The 19,805-nt window shown below is 43.1% G+C and overlaps 1 protein-coding gene and 1 long non-coding RNA gene across 3 annotated transcripts; both read right to left on the bottom strand.

Annotated features, from left to right (window-relative positions):
- Positions 1 to 7,034: 7,034 nt before the first annotated feature.
- Positions 7,035 to 12,095, bottom strand: LOC130165491 (uncharacterized). The gene is made up of 3 exons (XR_008826816.1): positions 12,074 to 12,095; positions 8,161 to 8,215; positions 7,035 to 7,098 (listed from the first exon to the last, which is right to left on the bottom strand). It is a non-coding gene; the product is annotated as an uncharacterized LOC130165491 (long non-coding RNA).
- Positions 12,096 to 15,915: 3,820 nt separating this feature from the next.
- Positions 15,916 to 19,738, bottom strand: LOC130165490 (uncharacterized). Of its 2 annotated transcripts, none has more exons than XM_056370810.1 (3): positions 19,066 to 19,738; positions 17,597 to 17,691; positions 15,916 to 17,504 (listed from the first exon to the last, which is right to left on the bottom strand). In XM_056370810.1, exons 1-3 carry the CDS (start codon positions 19,277 to 19,279, stop codon positions 16,194 to 16,196), a joined length of 1,620 nt encoding a protein of 539 aa, XP_056226785.1. In that variant the 5' UTR covers positions 19,280 to 19,738; the 3' UTR covers positions 15,916 to 16,193. The 2 variants fall into 2 exon arrangements, with proteins under 2 accessions (XP_056226785.1, XP_056226786.1); XM_056370811.1 differs by having other exon boundaries at positions 17,597 to 17,707; positions 19,066 to 19,136.
- Between the last annotated feature and the right edge of the window lie 67 nt (positions 19,739 to 19,805).

Below are 19,805 nucleotides of genomic sequence, written 5' to 3'. Positions count from 1 at the left end.
TATTTTTATCTCAGTCCCTATTGTGAAAAAATCAGCAACCAACTATCATCATTGTTCAGTTGTAATGGTGTTGATGAATTAATGCAACATTAAACAGGTGTCTGCTGGGGCAGAGCACAATAAAGGTCCTGTTGAGGCTCTTCTAACTCATGGTTCTTTATATTTTACACACAGAGAATGAGCATTCAGGCTGCTTATTAGCTGGACATTGTGAGCAGGTATCGATTGATTCCTTAAGAACTATCCCATTTTGAGCTCTCAGCCACATGAAAAAAAATAAATGAACCCAGTAGTGGATGCTCCTCATTTCCAGTGAGGATTCCCTCATTATCTGTGAGTAATACATGCACTCGTTGTGGTATACACAGCCCGGGAAAACACATTAGCTTTTTCATCCAGATTCTTCTGTGAAGACAGAGAGAAAAGGGTAAAATGGAAACTAAATTTCCCCACAGAGTCGATAATGCACCACATTCACCTTTTTCCATCTTTTTCAGAGTGTGAACAGGAACCCCTCTGCTATTAAGGCCTCATCTCTCAGCCTTCAGGCTACTTCCCCAACACAGCATCAGCACTAATTTTTACAAAAATGGGAAAACAACAGCGTTCTGCATCAGCTCTCCCCTCTGCGACAGAGCGATTGGACGCTCGCTGTAGCTGGCAGCGCTTTTACAGTGAGACAGCTCCACCCTGCAGGCTGTGTGGTGGGAGTCCCGTCTGTTGTGTGGGAGCTCTGCCTCCAGGACACAACACTGCCAGGAGAGAAGGGACGGGGGGATTTTACACACTATAGCTTTGCTATTTGGCTCCTCTCTCCCTCATGCATTTGACCTCATTCAAATTCTGCCTGAAACAAGATTGCGGAGCTTTTACCTGCATGTGATTCTGTGCTTTTTGCTTTGTGTATTTATATGATTTCGTTTTTTGTTTTTCTTTTGCTAATCTGATATCCTTTCTCTTACCTTTACGTATGTCCAAATAAACCAAGCATGCTGACACTGAAGAGGAGAGTAGAGGAGACAGACAAAACCACATTAACTGAGGTGTTTACACATTATGCCTGTGCCCTTCCCCAGTTTTATCCAGGCTGCCTGTGTGTGTGTGTGTGTGTGTGCTGCTCTCTGCTATAGCCTGCAGCGCTGCCAGTCTCACTTGGGCGCAGCCACACATTTGGGCCAGAGTGAGACTGTGCAGACTGACATCATCCAGAAAACATCTTCAGAAGAAAATTGCACCCATTTATATCTTAGTCTGTAATGTTTGATTCATTCAGGAGATTTTTTTCCCCTCTATTTTTTTATTTATTTCCTACATTTCCCACAATGCATTGCAGTAAACCATAGAGAAGGAGTTTAAAAATACCTAAGCACTTTAAGGGTAGTGGAAAGAGTGGTATTCTGGTAGAGAGAAAGCTAAACTCATGTTTTGTATTTGAATTGCATTCTGGTCTATGGACACACAGTGGACATCAAACTGGCTCTTTGTGGTAATGGCGTTGGCAGACAAGTACAGTTGGCCAAATACTGTACATGGTTCCCAGAATAGAAATGAGGGTACCACCTGTTTCTGGTCACACGGTGCTGTCAACATCCTGTGGATCTGGTGGATTTCCATGTGGACATGCTAACACCAAATCCCCATCAGATAGTCTTTATACTTTTACTGTATTGATCTTTTCATTGTCATTAGGTGTTAAGAGGCTTTTAACAGGAGGAAAGTGAAGCAGAGCCACAGAGTAATCCTATACAGGAAATAATGCGGCTCAACATAAAACATTTACAGTAGCCTAAAGCATCAGCTGAGGGATGATGTTGTGGTATCCTTGACTGAAACATCGATGAGCTGAAATACTGTATATTTCCTGTGGGAGTCTCTTCACTGCATTTGAAGCTTCCTACTACCTTCACTCCCTGTCATATACAATATATAATATGATGCAGAAATGCCTCTGGAAAGTGGTGGATTTCTGTTAGCTCTGTGAACGTATAGATAAACTGTACATTTGAATGAATACCCTGTAAATGATGAAACTTAAAGCCGTATATTGTTTGAGATGAATACTAGATGACCTTGGTCTGTTTTGGCATAGTCAGAAACAAAAACAACATTAAAATCAGTATCAGATATTTTTACAGTAATAAATAATGTGAATTATTCATACTGAAAATACCCCAGAGGCAGCAAATCTGTAGTTTCCAGTGATAAATTCACATTTGGGTGTTTCTTAAAGCCAGCACCCATCGCTATCTGTGATGTCCAGCACAGTTCAGGTCTGGGTCACGCACCGGTGCACACAATTCTTCCTGTGTGTGGGAGCGTATTGGTGCATCAAATGAGAGGCGGGGGGGGGGGGTTTGCCATATTGCTGCAATGATTTCCAGAAATTTTAGGCAACGACATAGATTGAAAATGCCGATTAAAAAAAAAAAAAAATAGGAGTTTCTCATTCACCAAACAGGTCACAGGATGATGAAGAATGAGTCACAGATAACAGAATTTGACCCAGGTCTGAAGCGGTTTGGTTTTAGCCAGCAGGCGAGCAGTGCTGGAGGTGTGTGACGAGTCTAGGTCACTGGGTCTCTCTCTCTCTCTCTCTCTCTCTCTCTCTCTCTCTCTGCCCTGACTGCACGCTGCCCCACAGTTATCTCTGTCGACGTGGATTCAATCAGCGGGGCACTGACATTTACTGCTTGGGCAAATACAGCACACATTCACTTGTTTCAGTTTGAGAGGGATTTCCTCGACGGTTAGTCACAGCGACTGGGAGATTTAGGGCAGATTCAAAACAGTTCAGGGAAAAATACTATGGACTTCTCCTTTGTTTTTGACTCAGAAGACTAAAGATCCTGATATTTACTTTTAAAATGGAAAAAAAATATGAACAAAAACACTTTTAGGTCACTTTTATGAAAACTAATGTGTAAACATCGACGTAGTCTTTCAATAACACTCTAACTGCACTGTCCACGGAGTCATCTCGATGGCTTTCAGGCTGAAAGCCTTACATAAAATCTTCAAAGTGCCTCTGTAAAATAAAATACATCTTGCTGAACAGGAGATGTCAGAGAGTTGCTTGACCTCCTGCAGTATTCTGCCTAACTACCTCAGCTCTCAGCTCCCGGCCTTGATCTCTGGCTGACAGCAGCAGGGGGCTGCAGTCTGAAAGTGCTCCAGTTTCAGAACAAGGAGAGATGTTATTTCACACCAGCTGGGCTACTGAGTGACCCTTAATGACATATGTGAGTGTGTGAGTGTGTGTGTGTGTGTTTTCACGTGTGTGTGAATACTTGTGTGTGCATATTCACACGCAGATTGTTGTTCCTGAATGTAATTTGTGTGGAAAGTAAATGCTTAGAGCTAAAATGATGATTTATTAGCTTTAGCTAGTTAGCCAATTCAGCTACATGCTTCCAGTCGATTTGTTCCAGAACAAGAACATCATAAAAGGGATTTAATACATGCACATGATGGCTACATACATGTTATCATGCTAAATGACTGACGCTAAAGCTACATGCAACGGGCAAATCTTCACCAGTTCACCACCTTCACTAGAAGACAGCTCTGCTCTTGTTTTGCAGTGTAGAGCCACAGAAGGAAAAATGAAAGATCATAACATGACAATGTGTTGAAACCTCACTCACATACATGCACAAGACTTGTGACGTACGTCCCAACAGGAGAAACGATGTGTTTAGGTAATGTCTTGGTCTACCAACTGGACTGCGACACGGGGGATCTGATAAAGAAGCAACAACAGTTATTAAATCCAACAACTAAAACCCTAAAAGAGAGGAAGAGGAGGGGACAGACACCAGACAATCCTCCGTTCAAGAAGGATAACACAAACCAAAACCAAACATTCAAATAAAAACACCACACTAGTCAAATGTGCCAGCACAAACCACACCACCATCACAAGTGAGTGGACGGCTATTAATCACAGCTCTGAATGGAAACAACCAGCGCTAGAAACAAAGCTACAAACAATAAATAATCATCAGCCATGCTAAAGCAAACAATCATAAATTAAACAGCAGCTGGTGATTTGCCTGTAAACGACACAAAACTGGTGCAAGGTAAATATGAACCTGTAATATTTGAGATGAATACATCACAAACCAGGTGAGGAAATGACCAGGTTATCACCCAACAATAAAAGTTATGTCGGACATACAATGATTTAAAACTGAAATATTAAAATCTAAAACACTATGACTGGCCAAATGAAATGTGGAAGCAGCAAATAAAGTATGCAGAGAGAGGAGGCAGCCGCCGGTCAGACACACCTGCTCCCCATGAGCCTATTAATTAGTTAATTCTCCCATTGGCCACCACCCCATGCCTGGGTCCTACAGTGTCCTCCTGCTACACTGGATAACAAGACTGGATGTATTGCTGTGTGAGATTACTGGAGGCAGTAAGCTACTTAGCCGGGCATGCTAACATTTGCAGCTAATAAAAACAGTGTTTTAATGAATTCCTTACGACTGAACAATTGTTTTTGAGCGGTGATGGTGTGTGAGCAATCACTTACAAAAACCTCTCTCAATTGTTTCTTTTTCAAACGACGTCACTGAATTTTCCTGGATTTCACTATAATAACCCTGTTGTTTTGACGGTGGACACATGGCTATATATAGAGTTGTATATCGCTGTGGCGTAACCGTGACATCACCGAGTTGTGAAATCCCTGTCAACATCATTTTTTTAAAATCTGGTAAATCAGATATAATATAAATGGAATGTGGATTGTAACATCTGGAAGATCTCTGAAACACAGCTGGGAACATTTTGACAAATTCCTTCCAGGATTAAAAAGAAAAAGTCTTGAGTATTAGTTTTTCATCCTGTTCTCCTCTCAGCTCCTTTAGTGACTCAGAAACACACAGGCAGAGAAATTGACCTGAACATTTGTTAGTTTCTTCATGTAAACTCTGTTGTGTCTGATATGTTTCTTTCTCGAAAGAAGCACCACTCCTTCAATCCCCTTTGCCAGCACTTATGAGTAATTTATCCAAGGTCAGACTGTCCAACATTTCATGGGAGTGCACAGTTTTACCAGATACATGTACTGTATGAGTCATCCGTTGTCATTCAGCATTACATCAGATAAAAAAGCATTTAATAGGTAAATTGCCAACAGGGCAGTCTCACACTACTTGTAAAATTTACAGGAAAACAAAGAGAGTCATTCTTACATTCTGGGGTTTCTAGTGCATGAAACAGTGGTAACTGACTGGAACCCCCTAATGAATCCTAATAAGCTTCAGCTCCCTTTCCTCTCCCTTTGGCTGACTAACACATGACATTTGCTTTTAATAAACCATTAGCTTAATATCCTCTGCTGAACGTACTGCAGGGCGGCGAGGGCACGGCACACACACTGTGACGGGAACGCACACGGACATGCACACACGGGGGAGAAAGGCAATGACACGTTAGACAGAGTACAGTAAAGTCTGTTAAGTGTCGCCCATCAGTCATTAGGTCCGTTCAGGCTCGGATACACACACTGATGTAATGAGGCACAGTGAATGTGTGCAGTCTGTGTGTATGTTTAATAGATTGAAGGATGAATCATTCCTGGGATGACCTGGTTCTTCAGGGAAGTTTGAGCATATATGTGTGTGTGTGTGTGTGTGTGTGTGTGTGTGTGTGTGTGAGTTTGGGGGTTAATGGCGCATTAAATTACGTCTTCATTAGCATCTCCTCAAGATAAACCACATGATGGGACAATAATCGTATCTGTCAGTTACATGACAGGAACAAAGGATTAAACGTGAAAAGATCATTACAAAAAATGTGTATCTGTTTTTAATTATACCTGATCAGATCGAAAGCATGCTAATGTTGCTAACATTAGCATTAGCTTACCTTAGTTTATCTAAACCACATGATGGGACAATAATATTTGTCAGGAAAAAAGGATTAAATGACAACAGTGAAACGATCATTAAATAAATGTATCTGTTTTTAATTATACCTGATCTGATCAGATTTAAAGAATGCTAACGTTACAGCCACATACAGCTAATTAGCATTAGCTTACCTTAGCTAAACCGTACTTTGGGACAATTATCATATCTGTCAGTTACATGACAGGAGCAAAGGATTAAATGTCAACAGTAAAAGCATCATTAAAACATTTTGTTTGTGTTTTTAATTATACCTGATCTGATCTGATCAGATTTAAAGCATGCTAATGTTACACCCCTATTCTTTGTGGCTCTTGCTAACATTAGCATTAGCTTACCTTTTCATGAATATCTGTGTGCTGATCGATGGTTGTGTTTTGTCTCAGCTGTGTTGTTGCTGCTTCTTGACTAGTCTTTATTGAGATTGTGGATACGTTTAGGTGACGTCAGCTAACATGCAGAGACATAACGTTTCTGAAATGTGACGTGCTGTTTATTCAGAGCATCCAGCTTCCCATTAACATTTAGTCTCTGTTTGAAATTGTAATATCTATCTATCTTTTTTATTTACAGTCGTTTCGTCTAAAAAGGTTGTTGAGGAATTGAATGCTCCCCAGTTCACCCCTGTTCTGACGGTCTCCTGCAGTCTGGGATCAAAACCAGCTCCTGCTGTAATTCCTCACCATCGGAAATGTGCAGCTGCTGCGCGAGGATGTGGCTTTTTTTATTGTACAGGCGTGTGCGGACCCACCACAGCCACTCCGATGAGTCAAATCACATCATACGGCGATACAGATCCGAGGTGGTGTGTGTTAGTGTGTTAGTGTGTGTGATGTGTGCGGTGGAGATCGGGGCGACAGCCAGGACCCGGGCCTCCAGTGTCACCCAGCTCTTTATCATAGTAATGACAAATGAGAAGCTCCATATGTGTAGCGATGAGTTTAATGTCGGGACTGAAATTCGCCCTCAGAGCTCAAATTTAAATGTGAATTATCTTCACATTTACACAAATGGCAAAAAGAGAGATAGCGCAACCGCTGCTGTCATCGACATCTAATCAAAAGCTGTTAAATATTAATTACATTGGACTGATGTCGACAGGACAGAAAGGTTTCGGCGTGTTCTTATGTCTTCCAGGTGACATAACGTGCCCTCCGGCTGCTGTAGTAGAGGTCCTCAGCTGTTAATGATAGACAGAAGCTGATTGTGTTTTTTAAATGTGTGACCAGGGGCATCATGCATACAAGTTTACCAGGGGACCTTATCATGAAGATAAGACCGAGTTAAGCTGAATTCAGCTTCTTTTGTAAATTAAATGGATCATTAAACTGTAGGAAATAGCAGGATCTGTTACAGCGTGTTATGTGGTGACTGTTGTTTGGTCAGACAGCACTTCCTGTCTTTATGCTAAGCTAATCTAACGTCTCATGCTTCATATTTAACAGATAAGAAAGTGGTGTTGATCAGTTTAGTAGAAAATAAAAATAAAAAAGATTGTCAACTCTGGGTTATTTTGTATAGAAAGCACAAAATAACTTAAGATAACTAATTAGATTTGGGTTATAACTAGTTAAAACCACTGATGCTAAAGACACTGAAACTATACGAGATGATTTTGTGTCCAATAAAGTTTTACATGGTGTGATTTAAAATGAAAACGGAAAGCATTGCAAGCAAGTTCAGTTTGATTGGAGGCGTTAATAGAAGTTCACGGTGTCAAATTAAGAAAACACTTGGATAGAAACCAGCCCTCCAACTCTTTAAACAAGGCCCCTGCATCCTCACTGAAATAAGCCTCGAAGATGTTTCTTGTTCTGGCTAAATATAGCCGACAACCAGGCCACCTCTCTGGCCCATATATGTGTTAGCTCTCCAGCAGACCTATATGAAAGTGCCAGACGTGGCTGCTGGGAGGTTTGACAGCCTCTACAGGGCAGTGATGTGCTAAAGTACACTGACTTGTCAACAGTCTGACAAACCACTGCTGTGGACAGACTTTAAATTTGGAAATGTTTAATTATACATGTGGCTTTGTCTGTCACGGCTTAATAAAACTGAGCCAGTGTAAATGTTATTGTGTTTTTCCTTGAATAATAAGTCAAAATGCTGCAAAAAAAAGCACGTGTTTATGAGAGTTTTCATGTTTTCTTTTAAATTAATTAAATTTATTGATTATTTACGTCAGAAAATGTGAGAAAACTGTGAAATTGGCTGTCGGCTGTAATTACTGTTATGATCTGACCTGAGATCTGTGGCTCCACTTGTGTTTCCAGCTGTCTCTGCTCTGCTGCTGCTACCTGGGTGTTAAAAATAATAAATAAATAAAAAAGCAGTTTAATGGAATCGTACATCAATCAAGAACCTAAAATCCAACGATATTCGATTCACTATGACACAAAAAGCAAAGAAAAACAGTTGTTGAGATAAATGGTTTAAAACTTGACGTAGATGACTCCGCTAAGTGTTTCAGGACGGATGTTTAATGAGAAAACGCTATTAGAGAGCAGAAAGTAGATCATCGCTGTCATCTGGGTCCCTGGTTGTGGCGTGCCTCACACTCAGATGAGAGCTCCCTAATAGCTCAGACTCCCCTTCTTTTGTCAGCACCCTGGTGCGGTTCATGAGAAAGTTTGGAGCTGATCCACAGCTCAGCCTGCATCCCCCCCTCCCCACACACACACACACACACACACACACACACACACACACACACACACACTCCCAACCCCCTCTTCTCCTGGCAAGCCTCTGCACCGTGGCCTGGCAATCAGCAGCAGATATGGCGAGGACGCGATGTTGCAAGCCAAACTGCAAACGCTGCCCAAACTGATGGAGGCAGCTCAAGAGGGAGGTGGGGGTTAGGGGGGAGATAGAGGGAGGAGGAGGAGGAGGAGGAGGAGGAGGAGGTGTGATTGTGTCGTCATCTGTGAGTGCGCATTTAATCTGCAGGAATATGGAGTCCTGCTCACGAGAATACACGAGAATATGATATGAGAAGAACAGGTTTCATATTGTCCCTGGGAGGACGGAGCAGGGGGTGCGAGCCAACGTGCACCCGGCTGAGGGTGAAATCTTTTGGGGAGACAGAAGTGAAAACAAGAGGTGTGCTGCAGGGTTACTCGGAGTCACCGGGGTGGTGTTGGTGGGAGTCTGAAGTTTTTTGGGAGGCGAGCGCTTCACTCCATCTTTTCTTTGATCTGCTGAAGTGGCCTGAGGTCTGTGCAACCTGCTGAGCACGGGGCAGGTGGGTGGAGGGAGAGTAGGTGGAGGTGTGTGTGTGTGTGTGTGTGTGTGTTTAATACAAGACATAAAACCAAGGTTACACATGAAAACGCTACAGCGCATAGCATCACTCTGAAAGGTAATTGTTTTAATGAGATTATGTGTCAGGTGAGATTTATATGAGAGGCCGCTTAGTTCATAAATCACACTTGTGCACATACACACACACCTTAGTTTTATAAACACTATCATTCTCTATATGTGTGTGTGTGTGTGTGTGTGAAGTAAAGGTGAGTGTGACACTGTGTTGTAATTAAAACAAATCCTGCACTTGCTCTGTGCATTTACAGACGAATTAACATTAACCAAGTTTTAGCCTTTATAAGAGTTTTTGTTTTTTCTGAATCATGTATTTACCTTTACTTTACACCTGCACAATCAATAACAGTCCGGTAAACACAGAGTGAAAGGTGCGAAACACCAATATCCAAATTGCAGGAGCTACAACTTGTTTCTTAATAAAATGATGGCTGTAGTTGTGGTGCCACAGAGACGCCCTGGCCTACAAATCATATTCTCCGGAGCGTAGTGATTTATGTGCGAGGTTAAGACGCTGCTGCTAAGTGTGATTTGTTACTTGATTGGCCTTGAATTACTCTCTTTAATTCACTCTCATGTTGACTAATGTTTTGTCTTTCTATGAGGTGATTACTGGCTCCGTTTGACCCAGGGCGGCGCAGGAATCCACCTTATCTTGCAGAGGTGGATCATGCAGAGAAAGTGCATTATCTTAATATATGGAGGGCGGGGGGGGGGGGGGGGGGGGGGGGGGCAGCACCAGCAAACAAAGAGGAATTCCTTGTAAAACAAGGGTGATATCACATAGAGTACATGTGACACATTTGCAAATGCAGCAGAGAGTTGGTGGGCCGAGGGTTTAGCTGAGATGGGGGGGGGGGGGGGGGGGGGGTGTCACTTGTCTTTGCCCGTTTTGGGGTCTGTCTCCACTTATAAACTCCCATAAAAACCAATAATGTTGTGCAGATGTAGACGTTTTGCCCGTGAGCTAACGATATAGAAGGCGCAGTATGTCGAGAATGTCTTTGATCAAGGTTTTATGAAGGAGACGGCCTCTTTGATGATTTTGCTGACATTTCCAGGAGACTTTAAAGACTCGAGTCGGGCTAATCAAATCAGCGTGCTCCCCCCCCCCCCCCCCCTCTTTGAGGTTAGGCAGTGTGAACGCAGCCAGGCTCTTAGGAGGGTGGGTTTTCTTTACGGTTCGGAGACGAGGAGACATTGTGTCTAAGTGCTTTTTGAATGAATGAAGAGACATTCGCATCCTCGGATAAATAAGACGCACATTTCTGCGGTGAAAAGTCATTCATTCACACAGTTTACTTTTTTTTTATACATCTGTATTTTCATGATGCACGTGCACACAGGATGCACGTGACCCACTGACCTGCTCTGACTGTCTCCTCTCTCACCACCTTGCTGTTTACGTTTCTCTCCGTGCCGGACTTTGGATGCATCTCCGTCCTTTGTCTGAGCCGTAACATTTCACTTAACGCCACCGCCATTTATCTTCACCACGCCACTGATTTCTGATGCTGACAGCATACAAATGCCCTCATCACACACACACACACACACACACACACACACACACACACACACACACACACACACACACCTGCATGTGCAAACACACCCATGCTGACACGTCCTGTTGGCTCAGTGGGCCATTAATGTATTCACCACCTTCTCTTACACGCCGGAGCCTCTCTCTTCTCCATCTGTCCCTTCTCTTTTTTGCCATTTGGGTCCAGACAAACCTAAAACACTCAGATAACACTGATGTGGATAGAGCAAGCCGGAAGAATGGGATTCAGTTTATGTAATCAGCTCCCATTATAATTATGTAAATCTTCCCATTGTCAACTGGGACTGGGTTTCTTGGATTTTCTGTTTGGCTGTCACAGATATTAAAATGGCAGAGTTATCACCTTATTTTGGCTCTGAATCACTGCATTTTCCACCAAGCTGATTACATGAGCTGAACCTTCACAATGTCATAATTTTATTACCAACCCCCGGGTCCTATTATGGTCAGTGCAGTGTGTGTAGAGAGGACGAGATGGTGCCACTGATGCCATTTCTAGGTGCCGGCTTCAATTCTGAAAATGTCCAGGCCATTAAACTGTGCAGGAGCTTTCACACAAGTCTGAATTATCTGACATAATTCTGGAGTATTTCCATCGCCCCGGACAACATCCACATACAGTTTAAAATAAGGCCGAGCGCCTGGAAGCTCCAAGAGCCCCACGAATCATCTGATGCCACCTGAGAAACGTGTGTCTCTCTCCGGCTGCTGGTTTCTTTTGTCAGTTAATGGAGCTGCAGAGATGAGGGCAGAAATCGAGAAGCTCTCCCACAGGGCGACATAAACAATCATATGATATTTCGGAGCAGCTGCAGCAATTACAGCAGATGATGAAGCAGTTTGTCCATCAAGTCTGGAGCAAATCCACCACTGTATAACTTTGTTTTCTGCATTACGGTTTTATTATGCCTCCGCGCCGACGACAGCTGGAGCATATTGTTTCCTGGTTGTCTCATTCTTGTGGACACGATATCTCAGTAACGCCCAAAAGACTCATGCTCACACACAGTTCTACGTGCAGAAGGAACCTGAACGTCTCACTGTGGGAATCTGTGCTGCGTATGTCTCTGTGGCAGCAGACAATGTGTCTTCATCATCATCCCGTGATGAAGAGGAGCGTTTAACGGCTATATTTGGCGAAATCTCTGGAGGATTGAGAGCTTTCAGCTGTGCGGAGTTGTGCGGTGGAAGGAGGCTCGACAAGGCAGATAACACCATCAGTGACTGTACAGTACACACACACACACACACACACACACACACTTACATCTTCTACTCGAGTCCTCGGGGGTGGCTGGCGTGGATGAACTTCCTCCAGGGACGCCTTCAGCCACTGGTCACCTGGTGTTACGGCTCAGGGCCAGATCCTCTGCCTCTGACAGGTGGTGGTGGTTGTGTCCCTCCACCTTCTTCTGTCAGCAGGGAGACAAGAGGACATATACATGTTTAAACATCATTACGTTAAAGCTTCTACAAGCTGAAATAGCTGCTGTTAGCGAGGCAACCATGAGTCTAGGAAAGGTGCAAAGCAGCTAACGAGCTTCCTCCAGTTTGGTCTCCCTGACTCTGTGTTTGCTTTCTGGGAAAATATGTGTGTCAGATTCACTAAAGTTGAACTTGCTGCTAAAAATATGTGCAAATTTACCCTCAAAGATTCAAGCAAAGCCATTGATCACATTGTCTTTGGACTGATTTGGTTAAATAGTTTTCAACGCTGGGCCTTTAGACCCACATGTAAATGTGGCTAAAGCAACTGGAATGATGCAAATATCCTTCCTGACTCAGAAGCAGCAAATGCATCGAGAATGAACTTACACAAAGTTCAACAGTCAACTATGAAAAGCAGGTAAATGTAAATGTCGGACAGCTCAGAATAGGACAAATTTCGAGAACTGATTCTGTGTAATTCACCCAGTAGAAAGTCCTACCAGGGGCTTTTCTTTGCATCCGCAGGGAACCACTGTTCTCACTCATCATAATAACTTGCCAAAGATTACATCCTGCTAGTTTCAGCCTTGACAGCTCCGTCTTTAAATGTCAAAGTGCAAAATAATAGTCCTAAAATCAGGGGGGGGCCACATGTGGCGTCCGTGTGTTGAGCGCTGTGGCCTGCGGTGTCGATGCCGTGTTTAACAGGCAATCGCGTTTCTTCTTCACACCCCGCTGACTGTGAAGCTTTTTGAAACGGTCAGAGGAGAGACGGATAATTATAACGACGCTTCCTGCATCGTCTCATAAGCACAGGAGCGATAAAAGGAGGAAGACGGAGCAAATGCAGAAGTAAAAGGGAAAAATTAATAGTTATTCCTCATTGCACAGGATGATGTTCAGTAGACACATCGACTGAAACTTAGAAAATAATTAATTATAGCTTGTATTTGTTGATGTGACGAGTAACCAGGCAGATATATATATATATGTAGATGCTTTGTGGCTAATGGGGCAACGAGGGGCAGGTGTTCAGGGAGGAGCAGCTTCAGGTGACTGGCGAAGGCGGGAGACTTGCCATGGGGGGAACTGATGGAGAGACGGGGAGCGTGTCCCTCGATTTCAATCTGGCAGAGACAATTGCACTTTCAAGGTTAAGTTAATCGACCCCTGCCTCTAGCTTCATAGTTAATACACCAGCGAGAGAGCAGCATGAATATTCTCATCTCATCTCGCATCAAAAACACGTATTTCATAAAATGTCAAAGCATTTAATTAATATAAAGACACTGGGAGATAGTTTTTTTCTGTGCAGTTTATATATGATTAGCTTCACAAACCTGCAGACACACACGTTACACACTGACTCGGCGAGTTTACATTATGGGTCATATGTTGTGAGCTCAATTAAACACCGTTCATTCGTTTTGCACAGCTAACACACACAAACATTTTCTTGGTCTGTTGCCCCCAATTTCTCTTGCAAGGCTCCTCCATCAAAAACTCCCTAATACCCGCACAACATTTAGACGGAGCGGCGGGGGAGCACAACTCATACCCCTCCCCACTGTCCGTCTCGCGGGCGGGGTGATGATCTGTAAAGAGAATCATTAAGAGGCAATTTGTGAGCGCGAAGCGCGAAGCACACGCACACGTCGCCCGGAGAAGGCTATCCATCACCAGCAGCCTCATTCCTCACTGTGGAAAAGACGCAGAGGCTTGTTGCCTGTCTGCCCGACCTCTGACCTCTGATGTGTGTATCCCCGAGCACGAACACACAGGCATGCACTCTCAGAAGAACCATAGGTGGTCTTGTGATATAGGTAGCATCATTTTGTCGTCCTTTTGCTTATCTCTCCATGGTGATTTTACATCTCTGTAGTCGCTTTGTGTCTCTTTGTGGTCATTTTATATCTTCTTTTTGGTCATTTTGCATCTCTTTTTGGTCATTTTGCATCTCTTTTTGATCATTTTAAGTCTCTTTTTGATCATTTTAAGTCTCTTTTTGGTCATTTTAAGTGTCTTTTTGGTCATTATAAGTCTCTTTGTGGTCATTTTGCGTCTCCTTCCAGTCATTTAATTGACTTTCCACCAAGAACTGTTAAGTCACTTCACACAGAGGCTTTGGCCCAGTAACCGTCTGTCCCCTCGGGCCCCTGGGCCTGTGCCAGTAGGCCGTTCAGTAATCCATCCACGGTCCCATCACAGGTTCGATCCCCAGCAGAGCCCATCCCTCATGAAAACGTCCTTGAGAAAGACACTCAGGCTTCTTTTCTGGCCTGCTGCTGTTTGCGACCTCCATCATGAAAGTCATATATGCTTAATATATTCAAAACGCAATTATCTAATTATACTTTGTGCATAATGAGGAGACTGAAAGAAAAAGAGATTAATGGAGGACCAGTGTTGGGACCATTTCAGGAAAAATAATTCATGCTCTCTGCTTGTTGACCCTCCTTTCTGTTCCCCCACAATAACCCCGGCCCCCAGTTAAATAATGGGTAATTGTTGGAGATGTGCTATCAAAGGGGCAGCAGAGAGGCCTGGGTGCTGAGAGGCAGCGCTCTCTCCTCTGCTTGTCTTTGATGAAGGGTTCTTCTGCTGGAAATGTAATTCCTCCGTCCTCCTGGATGTTGTCATTGTGTTCAAGAGCTCCCCCCCTAACGACGCCCGGGCGCTGCAGCTCGGCAACCTCTCCCACCACGTTCCTATGGTAACAACCCAGAACGTGTGCGTCTGAGGAGATGAGCGATTGTCTATGTTTGTGTGTGTTCATTACGGCAGTGTGTGGCTTAGTTTTACATAATGAATCAATTATCAAGGCTGCGGACGAGCTCCTTTGAATAATCACACACACACACACCATGATTTTACTGTGCATCTTCGCACATGTATAGACCAGTATTTCCCTTGAAAAAGACACAGCACTCTGTGTGTGTGTGTTTGTGTGTGTGTGTGTGTGTGTGTGTGTGTGTGTGGAGGGGGGAAGGTGTATAATGGGACATCCTACCGACATCATTTGCCTGCCAATCTGCACCCTGCTTGCCAAACCCATCCGCCATAATTGCCTCAGTGAGCAGGACGATGGCAGCTAGCGCCTCATCTGTCTGCCATGTGGGGGGAAGAGTCATACCGCCCCCTACTGTCCAATGATTTCTCACATCATCCTCATCATCCTCATCATCATACAAAACGCTGCACAAACTAATTCATAAGAGCCTGAAAACAAATATTTGTAGCTGTTTTATTCAAACACCTTAGATTTCAGGTATGTGGAAATATGAGGAGGATTTTTTGTGACATCACAACTAGTTCTAATCTTTATCAAAGTAATTTAACTTTTTTGTGGAAAAAAATATTATTCAAAGCAATATGCCTTAAAATATGTCTGGATGTGGTACATATATATATATATATTTTCTATCTTCAGATTGAATTCTTTATTGAAATGAGTTAAACAAAGAAACAGAAAGATGTGATTATGTGCGACAGGTTGGCATCTGTCATTTTTGTTTTTAATTAGAAGCTTATTTTTTGTAATTAAGATGTGAGGAGGTTAATTAAGACTTAGCCCTACCGCTGTGGGAACATTGTTTGGTGTTTTTAAAGGCCTAATTATTAATCCATGCATGAACAACAGGGAAGGTTCACCATAGAAACAAAGACAGAAAGCGAAAGCACTGGAAGTTTTAATTTAATTTAATAAGAGAACCTCACATGCCTATTCTGAAGCAGATATGTAACACACACAGATTTATTAATTTATATTACTCTAATAATCTACCAGTGCACCACAAGAATCACAACTGTGGCTGTGACATAAGAACTAAATAAGACAGATGTTGGTTTCATACACAAACCGTGCAGGAATCATCGTGCAGCTCGACTGCGCCACCCTGTGGCCGCTGAATGAACTACATTCATTTGTTTTAGCTCCAGCTATTAAGATTCAGAGTGATTTACAAGTATGTCTTTGAGTTGAGTCTATGCTCCACTCTCTTATAGAAAATGTAACTAGATTGTGAAGTACCGACCACTTTTATGCAAGAGTCCTCGATCATGTAAAGAACAGGAAAATCGAACAGGAAATTGAACAGGGCATTCACATCTTTACACATCTGAAGGAGTTTCTGTTTGTGAGGATGCTTCTCCTCGTCATACGGGATCTGATGAACTCTTAAGATCAACATCCAACCCTCCACCAAAGCCTCCATGTCTTTCACGGCCTGCGGGATCGTTGAGGCCGGCTCGGAGGTCTGCTTCTCAGTCAACACTATTCGCATGAGGTCGGTTCCCTCGGTGCACACAACGCGCACCTTGAGACCTCTCAAGCATCTGTCTAACTCCTTCCTGTCAAATTGTTCAATGTATCTGTATGTGTGTGAGTCGACCCAGATGCTCGTATCCTCCGGATCATTTGGACAGATTGCAGACAGCACTTCTGAATCCTCGGCGCTGCTCTCAGAGGACGGCGAGACATTTTTAAGTCTGGTCTGGAGTCGATCGGTGGCGACTGCTGAGCTGCTCTGATCTGAGTCTTTCAGATAGTCCCGACTGTTGTTGTGGCGGGAGCTCAGATGATTCTCCTCTCTGGTCTCGTGTTTTTGTGAAATATCGTCTACTCCTGGATGATTTGCTGATATTTCCTCTGCAGGGAACAAGTCCAGGCCTGATAAGGAAGATCTAATCCCTGCATTGATCTCCTCCCCTAACACTTGTCTGGGACTTGTCTTGGTTCTATATTCTGTGGGGCTTTTAAGCATGGAACGAGCTCCCAGCCTTTCCCCTTCAACACTGTCTGTGACAGCAAAGCTCCGTACAGTCATGGAAACTTTCTGCCTCGAGGAAGTGTTTTGAGTTTCTGTGTTTGAGCGCAGGCTTTGGACTTGAGTTGCCTCACCTGTGCTCTGCAGCGGCGTTGATAAGCTGTTCGAGTCCGCTGGTCCCCGCTTAGCTTTAGAACCGCTGCAGCTTACAGAGCTGACAAACTTGTGATGAGATATTACCCTCGGATTAAGAGGAGATGCTCTTAGCCCGGCAGCGGCAGTCGGAGCTGAGACTGTGGCGTTAAGCTGACCGGCCCTGCGGACGAGGTCCTCTCTCAGGGCCTCGACGGCAGCGAAAGGCCCCTCAATGGTGGCTTTCCTTGGGTGGGGCAAAGGCTGGAAACGCAGCGACCTGTGAGCTGAACGCAGACTCCGAATCAGTGACGCTTGATCGCTGCCAAATACGGAGAGATCCACCTTAGCGCTGGAGACGTACAAAAACACCTGCAGCACAAAAGCACATCTGATTCAGTATGAATTGCTTAATTGTTCAAATTTAGCTATAAATTTATATATATTCCTCCCAACGTACTTACATCTCCGCTTAAGGGGAACACAGTGAGAAGGTAGTCTTCAGAAAACTCGTTGTCCGTCATGATGTGTTGCTCCTTTCGAACCACGTTCTCTGCATCTGCCAAGAGTTTGTACTGTACTGGTCTGTTCCCATGTCAACATTATAACGATGCTTCATGAGCCCATAAAGCAAATCGGTTATTTCTTGTCACACAAAGTCTAACTCTATGATAATAGGAGAAATTAAACCATTCGCCAGCTTGGCATCAGCACATGTAAATAAATGTCTTTTTTTTAAAAATATATTTCACCTCTGTACACACCGTACTGTACGAGTGGTTCCTATGGTAACCACAATTCATTCCCCTGGGAACCAATTATGGCATAAATCAGGAGATATGACTGCAGATAGATTATGTTCAGTGCAGGAGGTTTAAAGTCTTTCATTTCCATTCACTCACAGAGCAGCCTCAGTTTGTGCCTCTCATGTATTACCATTACGACTGAGGCACAGAAATAATAAGCATCTGATTTTTACAGTTTCTCATATTATGACTGTATTTCCAGAAATTGCATCCTTGCTGTTTTTGTACAGTGCAAGAAAAAAAATTATAGTAGTTATTTTGGATGAGATATTAAATATATATATATATATATATATATATATATATCAAAACCCACCTCTCAAAAATGTGTTTTGCTTATTGTCATTTCACTTGAATGTTTGATCAACACTGTGCAGCTAATTTTCACATTCAGGTTTTTGTGTACTCACCTTAAATCTCAGTTTAACATTTAAACACACCTGCAAGTTTTTGTGACATCATTAATTCTGTGATATATGATCGTGATATGATATGAAGTACACAACTTGTGTACTTGAAGACCTTCCGGTGGCCATACATTGAAATAGGAGACATCTTGTATTGTGTAGTTACACTTATGAGATCAACTGCTTTTGCATATTTATTTTTAGAGTGGATATTGCTAATGAGGGAGGAGTAAACGCATTTTCTTATATATTTCAATTAAATATTTTAACCTTTTTTGAGGAAAAACCATATCAGACACATTTTTATTACTCAGAGTATTTTTATAAGCTTTAATATGTCTGAAGGGGGGTGTTTAAAAGTTTAGTTCACGCTGTACAAACTATACAAGAATAGTGTAACTTACTGCCACCATCTTTGTTTGGATTAAGAGGCTCAACTTGAAAAACAGGTTGAAAATCCACATGGTTTTAAGATCTTTAAAAGGTTTCTGAAAATATTAGCAGAGTGACTTGAATGTGCAAGCTAAAGGCTACTGTAATGGGACTGGACTTATAAAAACTGCACTTTTCAAATGGAATTCGGCGTTTGAATAATTAACCGTTATTAAACCGTTAACCGTTAACCGTTAGCTGTAGCTCGCGCTCCTCAAGGCAGCGGCAGCTCAAAACATGTAGCATTGCTAGCTTGAAATCTGTGTTTACCTACGACCCGTTTGTTACCTGAAGCTTTGTCAAAAGTGACGTAGGCGACTCCCTCCATGTTGGTAGGGTATGTGACCACCTCGACGTCTCCTCCGTGACTCCTCCGCCGGCTCTGGAAGTGAATAGTCAGCTTGTCAACCATCCTGCTCACGGTTAACACACCGGGGACACCGGACACAACCACGGTCTTGCTCTCGTCCCGGGACTCGGTCTCCATAACGGCTGCAGACATGACGCCGTGTAACCATCACAACTTAGCCCCTCGTTTTTTTCCCAAACCACGTTAGACACGACGCTGTTGCTACCACACACAGTTTCCCCCAAACACTAATGTTTGGAGTTTCACTTTCACTCTTCCAGGAGCTCGAACTGACGATGTAGTAACAGCGTCTGTCCACTGGGTGTCGCTGTTTCTCTGCACTCACCGAGCAGAGGGGTTTATTCAAAATGGCTAATTTATGCAGCTGGAAATGAGGCTACTAAGCAGAGCAAATATCTCTGCAATGCCCAGAAGGCAGAGATACAAACTTCATGGCAACATTTTCCAAGAAGTTGCCTCATCTATTGCCTTTTTTTTAATTTTAATTTTAATTTTTTTTTTTTTTAACCACATACACTAAAAAGGAACATCTTGCTCCAAGGAAAACATTTCAGCAGACGCTCAATTTGCTGACTGTGGGTTATTACTTGCCTTTTAGCTTGGAAACAGTTATGTCAACACGTGTGGTGAAAACATTTATTAGAGTCAAACAAAGAAA

The sequence above is a fragment of the Seriola aureovittata genome, chromosome 24 (genome assembly GCF_021018895.1).
Source record: "Seriola aureovittata isolate HTS-2021-v1 ecotype China chromosome 24, ASM2101889v1, whole genome shotgun sequence".
NCBI lineage: Eukaryota > Metazoa > Chordata > Actinopteri > Carangiformes > Carangidae > Seriola > Seriola aureovittata.
This window is presented reverse-complemented; position numbering and strand designations above follow the sequence as displayed.